The following is a 17523-nucleotide window of genomic DNA, read 5'->3' as shown; positions in this document are numbered from 1 at the left end:
TGTCTTCAGCAATAAGCTCTTATTATCAAGTTCTGGAGGATAACTACGGGAAATGGCAATAACATTTAATATTTAGAGATCTATGGGACCTTACTCGTCAACAGCTCCAAAAAGGCAATCATTTCCTGACACTGGGCATAATATTTGTTAGCCTGTGGTGTCTAGTATGAGCATTATTGACCTGCTACAGAAATAGAATTCCATATTACTTTTTTAAAAGATTTTTAGTTATCCTTTTAGTTATACTCTCCTCTAATCTGCCTTCCCACCTGCCATCTACCTCAATCTTTCATGTCCCATTATTCCCTTTCTAACTTTATATCACTGCATCATTTTATTGATCCCTTAAAAGCTTCCCATGCCCCACCATAGACCCTTAACTAGTTTCCTGACCTCTGTGTGTATTCTGAATCACATATCTGAAGATTCAAAGCTAGCATCTGCAAATAAGTGAAAATATGCAATGTTTGTATTGGGGGGGCTTGTTACATCATTCTGAATGATAGTTTTCCAATCTATACATGTACTTAAGAGATTCATACTTTATCTTTTAATGGGTGAATAATATTCCATTGTATAAATGTACCACATTTTTACTATCCTTTCATTGGTTGATGGACATCTAAGCTGTTTCCATTGCCTAACTATTATAAATACAGCAACAATGAACATGGATGAGAAAGTTTCTCTATAGTGGAATATAGTGTATATGTGGATCAAGTGGTAGCTTAATTTCCAAGTTGCTTTTTAGAAACTCTACACTAATTCCATAGTGACCACATTAATTTGTATTCCAATCAGTAGTGAACAAGTGTTTCCTTTCCCCACATCCACACAAGTACTTATCATCATTTGTTCTTTGTATATTAGTCATTCTGACTAGAGTAAGAAAGAATCTCAAAGTAGTTTTCATTTGTATTTCCCTAATGGCTAAGGATGTTGATAGTTTAAAATATATTTCTCAGCCATCCATATTTCATCTTTTGAGAACTCTTGTTTAGTTCCATGTCCTATTTTCTTTAGCTTGGGCTGTTTGTTTTCTTGATGTGTAGTTCCTTGTATAGTCTATATATTAACCCTCTGTCAGATATACAAGTGGTGAAGATTTTTCCCATTTTATAGGCTGCCTCTTCATTCAAACAATGGTGCTTTTTACTGTACAGAAGCTGTTTAGTTCATGAAGTCCCATGTACAAATTGGTCTTAATGTCTGAATTATTGGGGAAATTATTTCCCTGTGCCAGTAAGTTCAAGTATATTCCCTACATTCTTCTTTACAGATTCAGGGTATAAGGTCTTATGTTGAGGTCCTTGATCCACTTGTAGCTGAGTTTTGTGCAGGGTAAGAGATAAGAATGTAGTTTCATCTGTCTAAGTGAATCAGGGAAAACTAGAAGGGATAATCATCAGCTCAGTGGCCTGCTATAACATGGGAAAATGCATGAAATTTCAACTAAAAGGCACAATTCCTTTAGAAGTGAGAATATTCTAAAGTTCAATTTTCCTTTTCATTGTACAATTTTGTTATTTTCTGATTTATGTTACATTTTTTACAATGAAGTCCAAAATTTTATTTTATTATTATTTTTTTTTTTTTGGTTTTTCGAGACAGGGTTTCTCTGTGTAGCTTTGCGCCTTTCCTGGAACTCACTTGGTAGTCCAGGCTGGCCTCGAACTCACAGAGATCCGCCTGGCTCTGCCTCCCGAGTGCTGGGATTAAAGGCGTGCGCCACCACTGCCCGGCAGAAGTCCAAAATTTTTAAAAGAATAATAGTTCAACAACTAAAACAATTGTTTGGAGCATCTCCTCACCTTCAAATCAGCTTACTATATTTATAAATATGTATAGTAGTTGGTGATAAATATCTCAAACATCTTTCCAATGTTCAGGGCAGTAATTTATGAAGACTTTACAACATCAAACTGCAAGATTACCACAAATTATTCTATCCCTTTTCATTGTTGAGTAGATTGGTCTTTCAGTTTCAGAAGCATTATTTCAACAAAACAATCTCTGACCCTTCCATTTGCTCTAATACAATAGCAATACCAAGTACTGTGACTAATCATTGAGAAATTCGTAGAACTGGCAGCAGTGACGCTTGGACTAAAGAACAGTTTGTAATTTTGGAATGCTTTCTCGGATGTCCTCCAACTCTCTTGTTCTGTATCTGACAAGAAAAAACAAAACAAACAAACAAACAAAAAAAAAAGAACGACTGAAAACCAAACTTCCATAAAGTGGAACCAAAGAGCACAAAGCATATTGTGCTCTACTCTTAGACAAGAAAAGGCTCCTAGAGCCCCAGATCATGCTCACCTGGGAATCCTTTCTATCTTGAAATGACCTGTGCACGCACAGCATCCTGGGCGCTCTGACAAAATTTCCCTTACCATCTTCTCTTTATTCACCTAAGAAGACAGATTCAGAAAGACAGAGAACATGGGAACTCTTGAGGGATCTTTCTTTGTGCTCCATCTACCTCCAAAAGTACAAGCTATTCATAATGAATATCCACATCCTGGTCACATTCACAGTTTGCTTTTGTTTGTTTAGTTATGAAATATCATGCTTAGTATTTCAGCATGATAATAACAAAAATACTTATTAAATTCATTTTCATTTTTTATGTTTTTAATTGAAATAGAATTATATTACTTCTTGCCTCCTTTTTTCCCTCCATCCCCTCCTAGCTAACCTCTTATAAATGCCTCCCATGCCCCCCTACTCTCAAGTTGATACCTTCCTTTTTCTTTGTTTATAGTTGGTGTTTGTGTGTGTGTGTGTGTGTGTGTGTGTGTGTGTGTGTGTGTGTGTGTGAGAGAGAGAGAGAGAGAGAGAGAGAGAGAGAGAGAGAGAGAGAGAGAGAGAGGCTGTCTGATTGTCTGTCTTAAAGGAAGTTAAACCACTTGGGCTGACAATGCTGCCCACAAGACACAAGAGCAACGCACTAACAAAAATTCCAGACACAAGAAACCTTTCCAAGGGTGGGCCATGGCAGTCCACATGACGTCCAATATAATAGAGATTATCAATGCAGCCCTTGGTTGCCTCTCGGAGATTGAGGGCAGTTTACTATTCCTAAAGGTATTACATACTTAGTAGCCACAATTTGGATGACATGAGCTGGGTATGACCTGAAGCCCTTTTCATGTGGTCAAGCTTCCACAGTTCTAGAAAATACTGCGCAAGCTGCCAAAGGAGGGAAATAGGCTCTGACATCTATGAACCATGACAACTGCTAGCATGGCAAGATGTACATAAAAGCACAAGAAGTGGCACTCACAAGTAGGTAGCAACCAACTATCTAACTGAATATTCAACATAAGAAAAAATGCCTAGTACTGGAAACCTGGCTAACTTCTGGGGGCTAGTGAGGTCATGGACCTTAGAAAAGAATCTGCTGCTGCCACTTTGCTAGGCCAGCATAATCCCTTATTACATTCTTATACCCACACGTAAGTGTAGCCACCAATTTGTGGTGATATATTGTGTCCCCCAATATATTGTGCACCCTGATAAACTTATCTGGGGTCAGAGGACAGAACAGCTAGTGATAGACATAGAGGCCAGAAATGGTGGCACACATGCCTTTAATCCTAGCATTCCAGAGGCAGAGATCGTCTGGATCTCTGTGAGTTCAAAGCCACACTGGAAACAGCCAGGCATGGTAACAAGAGCCTTTAATCCCAAGAAGGAATATCAGGAAGCAGAAAAGTATTTAAGGCATGAGGACGAGGAACTAGGCCTGGTTAAGCTTTTAGGCCTTTAGCAGCAGTTCAGCTGAGATTCATTCTGGATAAGGACTCAGAAGCTTCCAGTCTGAGGAAACAGGATCAGCTGAGGAATTGGCAAGGTGAGGTGGCTGTGGCTTGTTCTGTTTCCCTGATCTTCCAGCATTCACCCCAATACCCGGCTCCAGGTTTGTTTTTATTAATAAGACCTTTTAAGATTCGTGCTACACCACTTCTCATCAAAGAAGTTTCTCTTTACATCATATGGAGACTATCACAGAAAAACACAACTGGACACAATGCTGAGATCAACGGATCATGGGTAGCCCAGCCCCAAGAGATACATTGTTTTGGTTTTTAAATGCTTGCTGAATAATTATATCACCCAAAAAGTAGCTATAGTCAACAGTAGTACATAAAATATCTCAAAACCTTTCCTGAAACTTCAGTAGTTGAAAACTGAAAAGTAAGTGATCAGTGGCGATAAGAAGAGTTACATGGTTAAAGTTGCAAAGTCAGTTTGAGGACATGACTGGCAAGTTAAAAAAAATCTCCATTTCCTATTACCTTCTTCCGTCTCTGATATTATATCATTTCATTTTCAGAGTTCACTGAATTCTGACATAAACTCATCCTTGTCCTGGGTTTTGAGGTACTGTTTTGTATACTAGAAATATAGTGATCAGTGGTATGGATCAAAATCTCTTGACAGAGTGAAGCTTATCTCTGACTGGGGCTCTAAAGTGATGCATAAAATAATGAAGGAATCCACATGTTAAAAACTTGTGTGTCACATGTGTTACAAATAGTATGAAGAAAAAATTAGGCAAGAATATTGGGTAATATCAGGGGCTTATTTTAAGTTAATCATGAAAAATAATTACAAAACTATAACTTTTTAGCAGAGAAAAAACTGTAAAGGAGAAATCATGGAGCTCTCTGATAGGTGGGTGCTATCTAGTGAAATGTTTCCATGAGGAGAGAGGAATACAAAAGTCCTAAAGTGGACTTAAGGATCAGCAAGGAAGTCAGTGGGCCTGGAAGGAAGGTATGCTATTTCTCAGAGATTCTATGACAAAATACCACAAGTTGGGTGATTTAAAGCAAATGAATTCTCTTCTCTCACATCTCCAGAGGCCAGAAGTCCCAATCAGGATGTGAACAGGCAGAACCATGCACTCCATTGTAATTTGAGGGGAGGATCTTCCCTTTGCCTCTTCTACCTTCAGGGGCTACATATATCCCGTGCCTTGTCTTTAGCCTCTAGCTTCATACCTCTGCCTCTCTTCCCTATGTCTCTTTGCCTCTCTAATCATAGAAATTCTGTGATATGCTAAGACCATTCGTATCATCTGAGATAAACTCCTCCTCTTGAGACAATAAACTATTTGAATATTTGTCATATAAACTATAGTTTCCAAATTTTCATATGGATATCTTGAAATTTATGGACTATGATAGAAAGGAAGTGAAATAATAAATGAAGTCAGAGATGTAGTCAACTCACTAGTAATAGAAGAACTTTATGCCACCACAAGTCACTGAGATGTTTAGGGTTTTTTTCTGACTAAAATTGGAAATCCTATGACATTATCTAACTTATTGCACATTTTGAGCTATTGGGTAAAATCCCTTAAGTGCAATATATGAATGGTCACAATAAGGGAAATTTTGAGCCACTTTTAGTCAACTGGCATCCCTCACTGAATTATTTCACTACAAAGAATAAATTGTTCATCCTTCACACTGCAGCCTCATTGATGTCTAAAAAAAAAAAAAAACAGTGACCATATTCAGGGACAAAACTCAGATGTAGCTACTGAACATGCATGTCTGGATCTTATTTTTCTCAAATAAAACAGTACAAATGGGATTAGAAAAGGTAAGTGTCCTACTTTCCTTTCTGTAGTTTGATAAAATGCCATGACATAATGCAACTTAGGGGAGAAAGGGTTTGTTTCAGTTAAAAGTTTTATATTACAGTCCATCATTTTAGGGAAGTCCAATCTGCAAGAACTTGAAGCAACAAGTCAAGACAGAAATGAAGCATGAGTATATGCTAGGTACTCAACTACCTTTCTCTACTCTTATACAATCCAGGACCCCAGCCTAGCAGTGGTGGTGTATGCCTTTAATCCCTGCACTCAGGAGGCAGAGACAGGCAGATCTCTGTGAGTTCAAGGCCATCCTGGTCTACAGAGCAAGTTCCAGGACAGGCAGGCTCCAAAGTTACAGAGAAACCTTGTCTTGAAAAATAAAACAACAACAAACAAACAATCCAGGGCCCCAAACCAAGGAATGGTCCCATCCACTCTCATCCTGTCTTTCCACATCAATTAAGGCAATTAAGACAATTCCCCACAGACACTCACAGGCAGACCTGATTTAGATAATCAATCCCTCATTGAGGCTCTCTTCTCAAGTTATTCTAGATTACCTAAAGTTGACAGCTATAAGTACTCATTACAGTAAAGGAATATCAAAGGAGAAAGACAAATGAGCACCGGAGGAAGTTCTCATAACAAAAATAAAATAGATTCTAGCTCAGTCCCCGCTCCCATACCATCAGTCCTAACTCTATCCATATTATATATCTACAATTAGCTGTGATTTCTGCATAATCGGTCAAGTATTCCAAACAAGAGAGAAGAAGCCATTATACTGCACAATGATAAATGCTGCTGTGGCAGAAGGGTCAGAAGATGCAAAACATCTTAATAGTCATAGTGATTGTTGTTATAGGAAATAACAATACAGTAAAACAGTGTGGTTATAATTATTGTATTCAGTGGGTAATATGAGTTTATCCCTGTTCTATATGTAAATTCATGGATCCCAATAAATGGGAGCACTAGTAAATTCATGGAACTAGGAAAAAATTGTTTGCTTCATATGAATCAATGTGGAATACTTCAAAAAGGAAAGGCATGAATAAGTAGGTATATAAATTTCAGACTATGCTGGCAATATGTATGTACTTAAATGATTACTGCTCTTTCTACTTTTACAGTCAAGTTTAGAAATAAGAGAATTATTTTAACTGTTATTGCTTTTCTCAAAGAAACCTAGAAGAAAAAAATGGCCAATGAAGAGGCTCATTGGGGATTGTACTCTTGTACTTCTCAATACATCAACAGATTTACAATTGTTAAGGAGATGAAATTATTCATTATCATAGGAGCCCTTTCAAACTTAAGTGTCCTATTCAGATTAATTTTTGTATGATACTCCTGAATATTACTTCAAGATATAGAAAGTGTGTATACCATAACTTCTCAAACCTTGAAAGCGCACTTTGCAGCTTCTGAAGAAGCCTATTATAGGGCTTTTAAAATCTTTATAGCTCTCAAGCTGTCTCCAGAGGCCCTATAATCCAAATTAGAGAAAACATCGATGATTTCATTGAAGAAAAATGACGAATACTAGAATGTTCCCAAGTTCTGGTTGCTTTGCTCACACTGTATGACTTAATGTCTCTGAGTAAAGCTCAAGGTTAGGTTTGAAGTGATAGTGAGGGGACAGCAGCATGAAAGCCAAGACTCATACAAAGACCATACGTTTCAAGAAAGAGGAAAAATGACAGTGGACTCAGTGGAATCCAATATCACAAGGACTCATCACACAGTGACAGAAGAATTAAGAATTCTTCTTAGTCAACAAAAGTCAACAGAATTCTACATAGTCCATAGAGGAGGCAAGATACAAAATGTGTTGAAGGGCCCCAGCATACTTGCTTAGCCTAACGCCATTTTTGAGCAGGGCCTGAAAAGTAACTAGAGGTCAGAAAAACAACTTGTACCCTGGATGAGAGCCAAGTCAGCAGGCGTGTCGAGCTCGGGGAAAAACCACGAGCTGTCCTGAGTTTGAACCTGGCCTCATACGAATCGTCCAATCAGAACCCTGTAAACTATGCTTCCTGCTTCTGTACCCGCCCTTCCGCTGCCCAACCCTATAAAAACCCTCCACTCCAGCCCGTGGGCGTGCCAGTCTCTTCAGCCTCTGGAGGGACTGTATCGCCCCGGGTACCCGTGTTCCTGAATAAAGCCTCTTGCTGTTTGCATCTGACTTGTGGTCTCGGTGTGATCTCTGGGCGAGGGTCTCTCCAGAGGGAAGACTCCAGTCGGGGGTCTTTCATTTGGGGGCTCGTCCGGGATTTGAGACCCCCGCCTCGGGACCACCGACCCACTGTCAGGAGGTAAGCTGGCCGGCCACTGTCTGTCTGTATTGTCTCAGTCTGTTTACTTGTCTTTCGTTTTCGTCGGATGTCCTAAGTCAGGTCTGAGTCGGTGGGGGCTGAAGGAGCTGACGAGCTCGGACTTCGCCCACCGAAACCCTGGAAGACGTTCCACGGGTATCTGAAGTCCCCTCTGGGGCACGGAAAGTCCCCTCTGGGGCACGGAAAGTCCCCTCTGGGGCACGGGAAGTCCCCTCTGGGGCACGGTTTTTCGGGGCCACCCACGCATCAGAAGGATACGTGGTACTGGCAGGGGACGGAGAATTCAAACACTCCGCGTCCCCATCTGAGTTTTTGCTTTCGGTTTTACGCCGGAGCCGCGCAGCGAAAAATTCTGTGGTCTGTCTTGCCTGTTTGTTTCTCGTTGTGTGTTTAACCCTTCTTTATTTGGAGACCACCATGGGACAGGCTGTCGCCACCCCATTGAGCCTAACCAAGGACCACTGGTCCGATGTTAAGGCCCGAGGAAACAATGAAGGTGTCATTGTCAGGAAGAAGAAATGGATCACCTTCTGCGAGGCCGAATGGGTCATGATGAATGTCGGCTGGCCGCGAGAGGGATCTTTTAACCTCTCTCTTATTTCGCAGGTGGAGGGTAAGGTTTTCGCCCCTAGCCCTTATGGGCATCCCGACCAGGTCCCATATATCACCATCTGGAGATCACTGGTCGAGAACCCATTTCCATGGGTTAAGCCTTTCCTTCCGCAGCCCCCTCCAGTCTCTGGGCCTTCTGCGCCCCCCAACCCAGACTCCTCCCTTTACCCCGTGCTCCCTCACAAGGAGACTCCTAAGCCTCCAGTCCTTCCCCCAGACCCCAATACTCCCCTTATAGATCTCCTGATGGAGGACCCACCACCATATCGAGCCGGACCACCTGGAGAGCCGGCCAAAGCGGCCCCAGCCGCCGCCCCGGTGGCGGCGTCCCCGGCCGTGCCCGTGGCAGATCCGGAAGTCACCTCGACTCGCAGGACCCACGGGACTGAAGAAGAGGACGCAGCCCCGTCCCCCATTGCCGGCCGCCTCCGCGGCCGCCGGGATGGCCCCCCTATTGAGTCCAGGGCCTTCCCGCTTAGAGAGGGGCCGAATCGCCAGTTGCAGTACTGGCCCTTTTCAGCCTCAGACCTCTATAATTGGAAACAACATAATCCCCCTTTCTCCAGGGATCCTGTTGCCTTAACCGGCCTAATTGAGTCCATCCTAGTGACTCACAGGCCGACTTGGGACGACTGTCAGCAGCTCCTGCAGACCCTCTTAACAGTAGAGGAGAAGCAGAGAGTTTTCCTGGAGGCCCGGAAGCAGGTTCTGGGCGACGATGGGAGGCCAACCCAACTCCCAAATATCATCGATGCAGTTTTTCCCTTGACCCGCCCAGACTGGGACTTCAATACACCTGAAGGTAGGGAGCATCTACGTCTCTATCGCCAGTTGCTCTTAGCGGGTCTCCGAGCGGCCGCCAGAAGGCCTACCAATTTGGCCCAGGTAAGGAATGTGATACAGGGAAAGGAAGAAACACCCGCTGCATTTTTAGAGAGGCTGAAGGAGGCTTATAGGATGTACACTCCGTATGATCCAGAAGACCCAGGGCAAGCACCAGGTGTCATCCTATCATTTATCTATCAGTCTAGCTCAGATATCAGAACCAAATTGCAGCGGCTGGAAGGTTTACAGGCGCTAGGTTTGCCAGACTTATTGAAGGAAGCAGAGAAAGTGTTCAATAAGAGAGAAACTCCTGAGGAGCGTGAGGAAAGGAGATGGCAGAAACAAGAGGAAAGGGACAAGAAACAGCATAGGGAGATAAAAAAGGTTTTGGCCGCCGTTGTGTCTCAGGGACAGCGGAGAGAGGGAGATAGGTCGGGAGAGCGAAGGAGGCCACCCCTTGATAAAGATCAATGTGCTTACTGCAAGGAGAAGGGACACTGGGCCCGAGAGTGCCCCAAGAAGCCACAAGGACCCCGCCGGCCCAAGCCCAAGACTGTAGACCTCCTTAGTCTGGAAGACTAGGGGAGTCGAGGCCAGGAGCCCCCCCCTGAGCCTAGGATAACCCTCAAGATCGGGGGGCAGCCCGTGACCTTCCTGGTTGATACTGGTGCCGAACATTCAGTCCTAACCCATGCCGGAGTGCCTCTTAGCCGGCATTCTGCACTGGTGCAGGGGGCAACTGGAAACAAGAGGTATTATTGGACTGCCGAGAGAAAAGTCCAACTGGCATCAGGGCAAGTAACTCACTCCTTTCTGCACATACCTGAATGCCCCCATCCGCTGTTAGGACGGGACCTATTAACCAAATTGAAGGCACAAATCTATTTTGATGAGAAGGGACCGAGGGTCACGGGTCCTAAAGGAGACTCTCTACAAATCCTTGCCCTCAGTTTAGAAGAAGAATACCGTTTGTTTGAACCAGAACCCCCGGAGAAATCTCCTGAGGAACTACAGAACTGGCTGAGAGAGTTTCCTCAGGCCTGGGCAGAGACTGGGGGCTTGGGGCTGGCACACGATCAGCCACCGCTGGTGATCTCACTAAAGGCCTCCGCAACTCCCGTTTCAATTAGACAATACCCAATGTCACGGGAAGCTCATGAGGGGATCAAGCCCCATATTCGAAGGCTCCTAGACCAAGGGGTGCTAAAGCCCTGCCAGTCCCCTTGGAACACCCCTCTCTTGCCTGTTAAGAAACCGGGGACAGGGGACTACAGGCCGGTCCAGGACTTGAGAGAGGTCAATAAGCGGGTGGAGGACATACACCCCATGGTGCCCAACCCCTATAACCTTCTGAGCACCCTCCCACCGACCCACGTCTGGTACACTGTGCTAGACCTGAAGGATGCCTTCTTTTGTTTGAGACTGCACCCTCAAAGTCAAATGCTATTCGCTTTTGAATGGAGGGACCCAGAAAAAGGGCTTTCGGGACAGTTAACCTGGACCCGGCTCCCTCAGGGCTTCAAAAATAGCCCAACCCTCTTTGATGAGGCCCTACATGCAGATCTGGCCGGATTCCGGGTCGAACACCCAACCCTGACTCTGCTCCAGTACGTGGATGATCTACTCCTGGCGGCCAGGAGTCGAACCGAGTGCCTGGAGGGCACTCGAGCCTTATTGGCCAGACTTGGACAAAAGGGCTATAGAGCCTCAGCCAGAAAGGCTCAAATATGCCGAGACAAGGTTACCTACCTGGGCTACACCCTGAGCGGGGGGCAAAGATGGTTAACAAGAGCGAGGAAGGAGACGATAATCTCCATCCCCCCTCCTCGGAACCCCCGCCAAGTTCGAGAGCTCCTGGGTACGGCTGGGTACTGCCGCCTTTGGATTCCTGGCTTTGCCGAACTGGCAGCCCCATTGTACCCCCTCACTAAACCAGGGGCCATGTTCCAATGGGAGGAGAAGCATCAGAAAGCGTTCCAACAGATCAAGAAGGCCTTACTCGAGGCCCCGGCTCTGGGTCTGCCAGATCTAACCAAGCCCTTTGAGCTGTTTGTGGATGAGAACTCAGGTTTTGCCAAAGGGGTACTGGTGCAAAGACTGGGACCTTGGAGGAGACCTGTAGCGTACTTGTCCAAGAAATTGGACCCGGTGGCTACAGGATGGCCATCATGCCTCCGCATGGTGGCAGCCATCGCCGTATTACTTAAGGATGCCGGGAAGCTGACTCTGGGACAGCCGTTGACTGTGCTGGCCTCCCATGCAGTGGAGGCCTTGGTCCGACAACCACCGGACAGATGGCTTTCTAACGCCAGAATGACTTACTATCAGGCCTTACTGCTGGACTCAGACCGGGTAAATTTTGGGCCGACAGTTTCCCTTAACCCTGCTACCTTGCTGCCACTGCCTAGCCCCTCCGAGGAGCATGACTGCCTCCAGATTCTAGCCGAAGCACATGGCACCCGCCCTGATCTGACAGATCAGCCGCTTAAGAATCCAGACGCTGTCTGGTACACAGATGGGAGCAGTTTCCTGGAGGAGGGGAAACGCAGAGCCGGGGCAGCTATAACCACCGAATCGGAAGTGGTATGGGCATCGTCACTCCCGCCCGGGACATCGGCCCAGCGCGCAGAACTGATTGCGCTCACCCAAGCTCTCCGGATGGCAGAAGGTAAGAAGCTCACAGTTTATACTGACAGCAGATATGCCTTTGCCACTGCGCATGTCCACGGGGAAATCTACAGACGGAGAGGCCTGCTGACGTCCGCGGGTAAGGAAATCAAAAACAAAAAAGAGATCCTAGACCTCCTAAAGGCCCTGTTCCTCCCGCTCCAACTCAGTATTGTCCACTGCCCAGGGCATCAAAAGGATGACTCTGCGGTAGCCAGAGGGAATCGGCTGGCGGATCTGACTGCCCGAACAGTGGCTTCCCAGCCAGCAGGGAGCAGCCAGTTGATGGCCATACGAGAACCACAGCCTGAGAGAGACCCCGTGCCCTATAGCCCAGAAGACCATGAGCTAGCAAAGAAAATGGGGGCGGACTGGGAACAAGGAAGACAGGCATATATACTAGGGGACCGGATGGTCATGCCAACCTCCCATACCCGATACATGCTAAGATTCCTCCATGCTTTGACCCATTTGAGCAAAAACAAGATGAAGACCCTATTGGACAGAGAAAACACCTGGACAGTGCTGCTGAACCAGGATCAGGTACTTCAGCAGGTAACTTCTACCTGCCCAGCCTGTGCTCAAGTCAACGCAGGAAAGGTTCATCTAAACAAGGGGGCCCGCCAAAGAGGCCATCGTCCTGGTGTTCATTGGGAAATAGACTTTACAGAAGTAAAACCCGGACTCTACGGGTACCGGTACCTCCTGGTCTTCGTGGACACTTTTTCTGGATGGATCGAGGCATTTCCAACCAAGAATGAGACGGCTAACGTGGCAACAAAGAAACTGTTGGAAGAAATCTTCCCCAGGTATGGGATGCCTCAAATATTGGGGTTGGATAACGGGCCTGCCTTCGTCTCTCAGGTAAGTCAGAAGGTGGCCAAACTATTGGGGGTTGATTGGAAACTCCATTGTGCATACCGCCCCCAGAGCTCAGGACAGGTAGAACGAGCTAATAGAACAATCAAGGAGACTTTAACCAAATTAACGCTTGCAACTGGCACTAGAGATTGGGTGCTCCTACTTCCCTTGGCTCTCTACCGAGCCCGAAATACTCCTGGCCCACACGGCCTAACCCCTTTTGAGATCATGTATGGGGCCCCACCTCCTGTTGTAGACTTTCTCCATCCTGATATTTCCTCCTTTGCTACCACCCCTACTTTAGAGGCACATCTTCAAGCCCTCCAACTGGTGCAGAGGGAGATCTGGAAGCCCCTGGCCAAGGCCTACCAGGAGCAGCTAGACAAGCCGGTGGTGCCCCACCCCTTCCAGATCGGGGACTCCGTTTGGGTCCGACGACACCAGACCAAGAATCTGGAACCACGGTGGAAGGGGCCCTACACTGTCTTGCTGACCACCCCCACTGCACTCAAGGTCGACGGGATTGCTGCATGGATCCACGCCTCGCATGTGAAGGCTGCCAGGGAACCCGACCCAGCAGGATCCAGAAAGTCAACATGGACAGTGCGCCGCACACGAAACCCCCTAAAAATAAGGTTGGCCCGCGGCTCCTCTTCCTCCCCCTCCTCTTAATCTCTGCCTACCCCCAGGGGACTAGGGCGGCAGAGAGCCCGCACCTAGTTAAGAGGCTCACTTGGCAGGTTATCTCACAAACTGGGGAGATGGTCTGGCAAACGACCGCCCTTCACACCCCCTTCACATGGTGGCCCAACTTGCATCCAGATCTCTGCCAACTAGTAGCAGGGTCAGGGGACTGGGACATCCCTACCACTGACCCCATGAACCCCAGAGCACCAGACGTCTGTCAGGATGGTAAGGGAACTTGCAAATGTAGTGACGGGAGATATGGATGTGGTCACCCTGAAACCAGAGCAGCCCTGTCACAACTATCCTTTTACGTCTGCCCCCGGGATGGTAGGGACAGAAAGATGATTAGACAATGTGGGGGTTATGAAAGTTACTTCTGTAAAGCATGGGGATGTGAAACAACTGGTAATACCTATTGGGAGCCTTCATCCACTTGGGACCTCATTAGGGTAAAAAGGGCTACCCAAAGAGAAAGCCACTCATGGCGTCCTCTTACTCAAGGACGTTGTTGGGGAACTGTCACGCCAGGAAGAGATAACACTTACTGGAAAGGGGGGGGGCCCTGTGTAAATTTCACCTGCAACCCCCTGAATATATCTTTTACTCAAAAGGGAAGGGAGATAACACAAGACTGGATTAAAGGTAGAACATGGGGACTTAGACTTTACATGACGGGATGGGACCAGGGAGTCGTGTTTACGATTAGGCTTAAAATCACAGAGCCCTCCGCCTCTATAGGTCCCAACCAGGTTCTCTCTGACCAAAAGCGCCCCTTTTTACCCGCTCCGGCACCCCCGAGGGCTACCCCCCGACCCAATTCGGCCATTCGCCCAAGCACGGCTCCGAATGCCACTATAACCCCAGTCACCCTCCAGCCACCCAGGCCCGGTACGGGAGACCGGCTATTGAATCTTATAGAGGGCGCTTACTCAGCCCTCAATGTTACCAACCCAAATCAGACTCAGGAATGCTGGTTATGCCTAGTCTCCACACCCCCCTATTATGAGGGGGTGGCCGTAGTCGGAAGCTTCACCAATTCTTCTTCACCCCCGTCAGGATGTGCCTCGACACCTCAGCATAAGCTCACAATCTCCGAGGTGTCAGGACAAGGACTATGTCTGGGGATAGTACCCTACACCCACCAACACCTGTGTAACCGCACCCAGGCACTTGTTCCAGGACCCCACTATCTCGTGGCTCCCAACGGGACTTATTGGGCCTGTAGCACTGGACTTACACCATGCCTCTCCTCCTCAATACTAGCCAACACGGCCGATTATTGTGTGCTCATAGAACTGTACCCCAAGATAGTCTACCGTGCACCTGAAGATATCTATGCCCGATATGAGACAGGGGTCCCCCGTATAAAAAGGGAGCCAGTCTCGCTAACCCTGGCCCTGATACTAGGTGGGTTAACTATGGGAGGAGTCGCTGCCGGAATAGGCACAGGTACCACTGCCCTCATGGAAACCAACCAGTTCAGACAACTCCAGGTTGCCATGCATACCGATATCCAGGCACTGGAGGAGTCCGTGAGTGCCTTGGAAAAGTCACTCACCTCCCTGTCTGAAGTAGTTCTGCAGAACCGGAGGGGATTAGACCTCCTCTTCCTGCAGGAGGGGGGGTTATGTGCCGCCCTTAAAGAAGAATGTTGCTTCTATGCGGATCATACTGGGGTGGTGAGAGATAGCATGGCTAGATTAAGAAAAAGATTAGAGCAAAGACAAAAACTCTTTGAAGAACAGCAGGGATGGTTTGAAGGATGGTTCAGAAGGTCCCCCTGGCTCACCACCCTCATCTCCACCCTTATAGGACCCCTTCTGATTTTATTGCTCCTTCTGACGCTCGGGCCCTGTATCCTAAACAGACTTGTCCAATTTATCAGGGAACGCGTTTCTACTATTCAGACCTTGGTATTGACCCAACAATACCAACGACTCAACCAGGTGGAAATGGAGCCACATCCCTATTCTTCCCCATGAATGGAGGATTCCATTCCCTGAGATAAGAAAATGGGGGAATGAAGGGCCCCAGCATACTTGCTTAGCCTAACGCCATTTTTGAGCAGGGCCTGAAAAGTAACTAGAGGTCAGAAAAACAACTTGTACCCTGGATGAGAGCCAAGTCAGCAGGCGTGTCGAGCTCGGGGAAAAACCACGAGCTGTCCTGAGTTTGAACCTGGCCTCATACGAATCGTCCAATCAGAACCCTGTAAACTATGCTTCCTGCTTCTGTACCCGCCCTTCCGCTGCCCAACCCTATAAAAACCCTCCACTCCAGCCCGTGGGCGCGCCAGTCTCTTCAGCCTCTGGAGGGACTGTATCGCCCCGGGTACCCGTGTTCCTGAATAAAGCCTCTTGCTGTTTGCATCTGACTTGTGGTCTCGGTGTGATCTCTGGGCGAGGGTCTCTCCAGAGGGAAGACTCCAGTCGGGGGTCTTTCATTGTGACACCTAGAATTAAGAGGCAATGCAGAACTCTTGCTCATACATTTAAAATATCAAGATAAGATAGGCAACTGTCCAGCAATTGAGAGGACCTAAGTTCAATACAGTGTAAAACACACTCATGCATGCATGCGTGCACACACACACACACACACACACACACACACACACACACACACACAAACACACACACACAAATATAATCATGGCAACATCAACACATTAAAGCAAGTGTAGAACCTTTACAAGTTTAGTATTCTGAGAAACTACATAAAGCCAGACCTGCTCACATCTTTATCTTTTAAATATTTTTATTAATACTTTGAAAATTTAATTCAAGGTGCTTTATCATATACACTCCAAACTCCTTCCCTTAATTCTCCCCAGATCCAGTCCCACCTCCCCATACTTCATACTTCCTGTCTTCTATTCTATTTAATAGCCCATTAACTCCAATCAAGTGAAGTTCTCCAGGCCTACTTATTCTAAAATATTGGCATATATTCAATGAATAAAGTGATTAGTTTCATAAATGCAAACATGTAGCATTTCACTATATTCACCCCTATCTTCTGTCATTTGTCAACCCTTCCAATAAATCATTAAAATATGTATGCATGTGTATGTATGCATGTATGTATGCACACAAAATCTAGGTTCTGAAAATTAGAGAAAACATGTGATATTGGTTTATCTAAGGGTTATTTCATTTAATATGATGATGATTGTAGCTGAAGTTTCCTGTGTCCCAGCCTGCGGGTGATTGGGACAAATCTCTCCCATTCGCATCCCCCAAGTAAACACACAACACAAAGGCTTATATTAATTAAAACTGCTCAGCCATTAGCTCAAGCTTACTACTAAATAGCTCTTACACTTAAACTCAGCACACTTCTGTTAATCTATATATGTCGCCATGTTTTCCCTAGCTTTACCTGTGTGCCATAACATGCTGCTCCCTGGACTGCGGGCTGGCATCTCCTGACTCAGCCTTCCTCTTCTCAGAATTCTCCTTATCTGCTTATCCTGCCTATACTTCCTGCCTGGCTACTGGCCAATCAGCATTTTATTTATCATCCAATCAGAGCAACACATATTCACAGCATACAGAATGACATCACCCATCAGATGATCTTCAGTTTTATCCATATTACTGAAATGATATAATTTTATTCATTACTGCTGAATAAAACATTGTTGTTTATATGTATCATATTGTCTTTATCTCTGCTAATGAGAACCTATGCTGATTCTTTTATGAACTAGATTTTGCCTCAGAGCAACTCTCTGCTCTTCCACCACCGTCCTTCCATTTCCACCTTCAAAACTCATTTTCACCAGTCCTAAATAGAACACTCTATAAATTCAGACATACTTCTTTTTGCCTTAGAACATAAATATGATTTTTATTACACTCATATGCTGAGAATCAAAATTATCAAATATTATTATCAAACACTTTCCGATAAACTAGC

General features: G+C 45.8%; 1 protein-coding gene across 1 annotated transcript; it reads left to right on the top strand.

Moving 5' to 3' along the window:
* Positions 1 to 7427: 7427 nt before the first annotated feature.
* Positions 7428 to 15976, top strand: LOC128111788 (uncharacterized). The gene is given in 2 exon segments (XM_052740148.1): positions 7428 to 12863; positions 13220 to 15976. Coding segments are annotated over 2 exon segments (6861 nt in total). The 5' UTR covers positions 7428 to 8367; the 3' UTR covers positions 15585 to 15976.
* Positions 15977 to 17523: the final 1547 nt, after the last annotated feature.

Source organism: Peromyscus californicus, unplaced genomic scaffold (genome assembly GCF_007827085.1).
Source record: "Peromyscus californicus insignis strain IS unplaced genomic scaffold, ASM782708v3 Scaffold_10__1_contigs__length_136768540, whole genome shotgun sequence".
Lineage (NCBI taxonomy): Eukaryota > Metazoa > Chordata > Mammalia > Rodentia > Cricetidae > Peromyscus > Peromyscus californicus.
The sequence above is the reverse complement of the archived record's forward strand: the minus strand, read 5'-3'. Positions and strand labels throughout refer to the sequence as shown.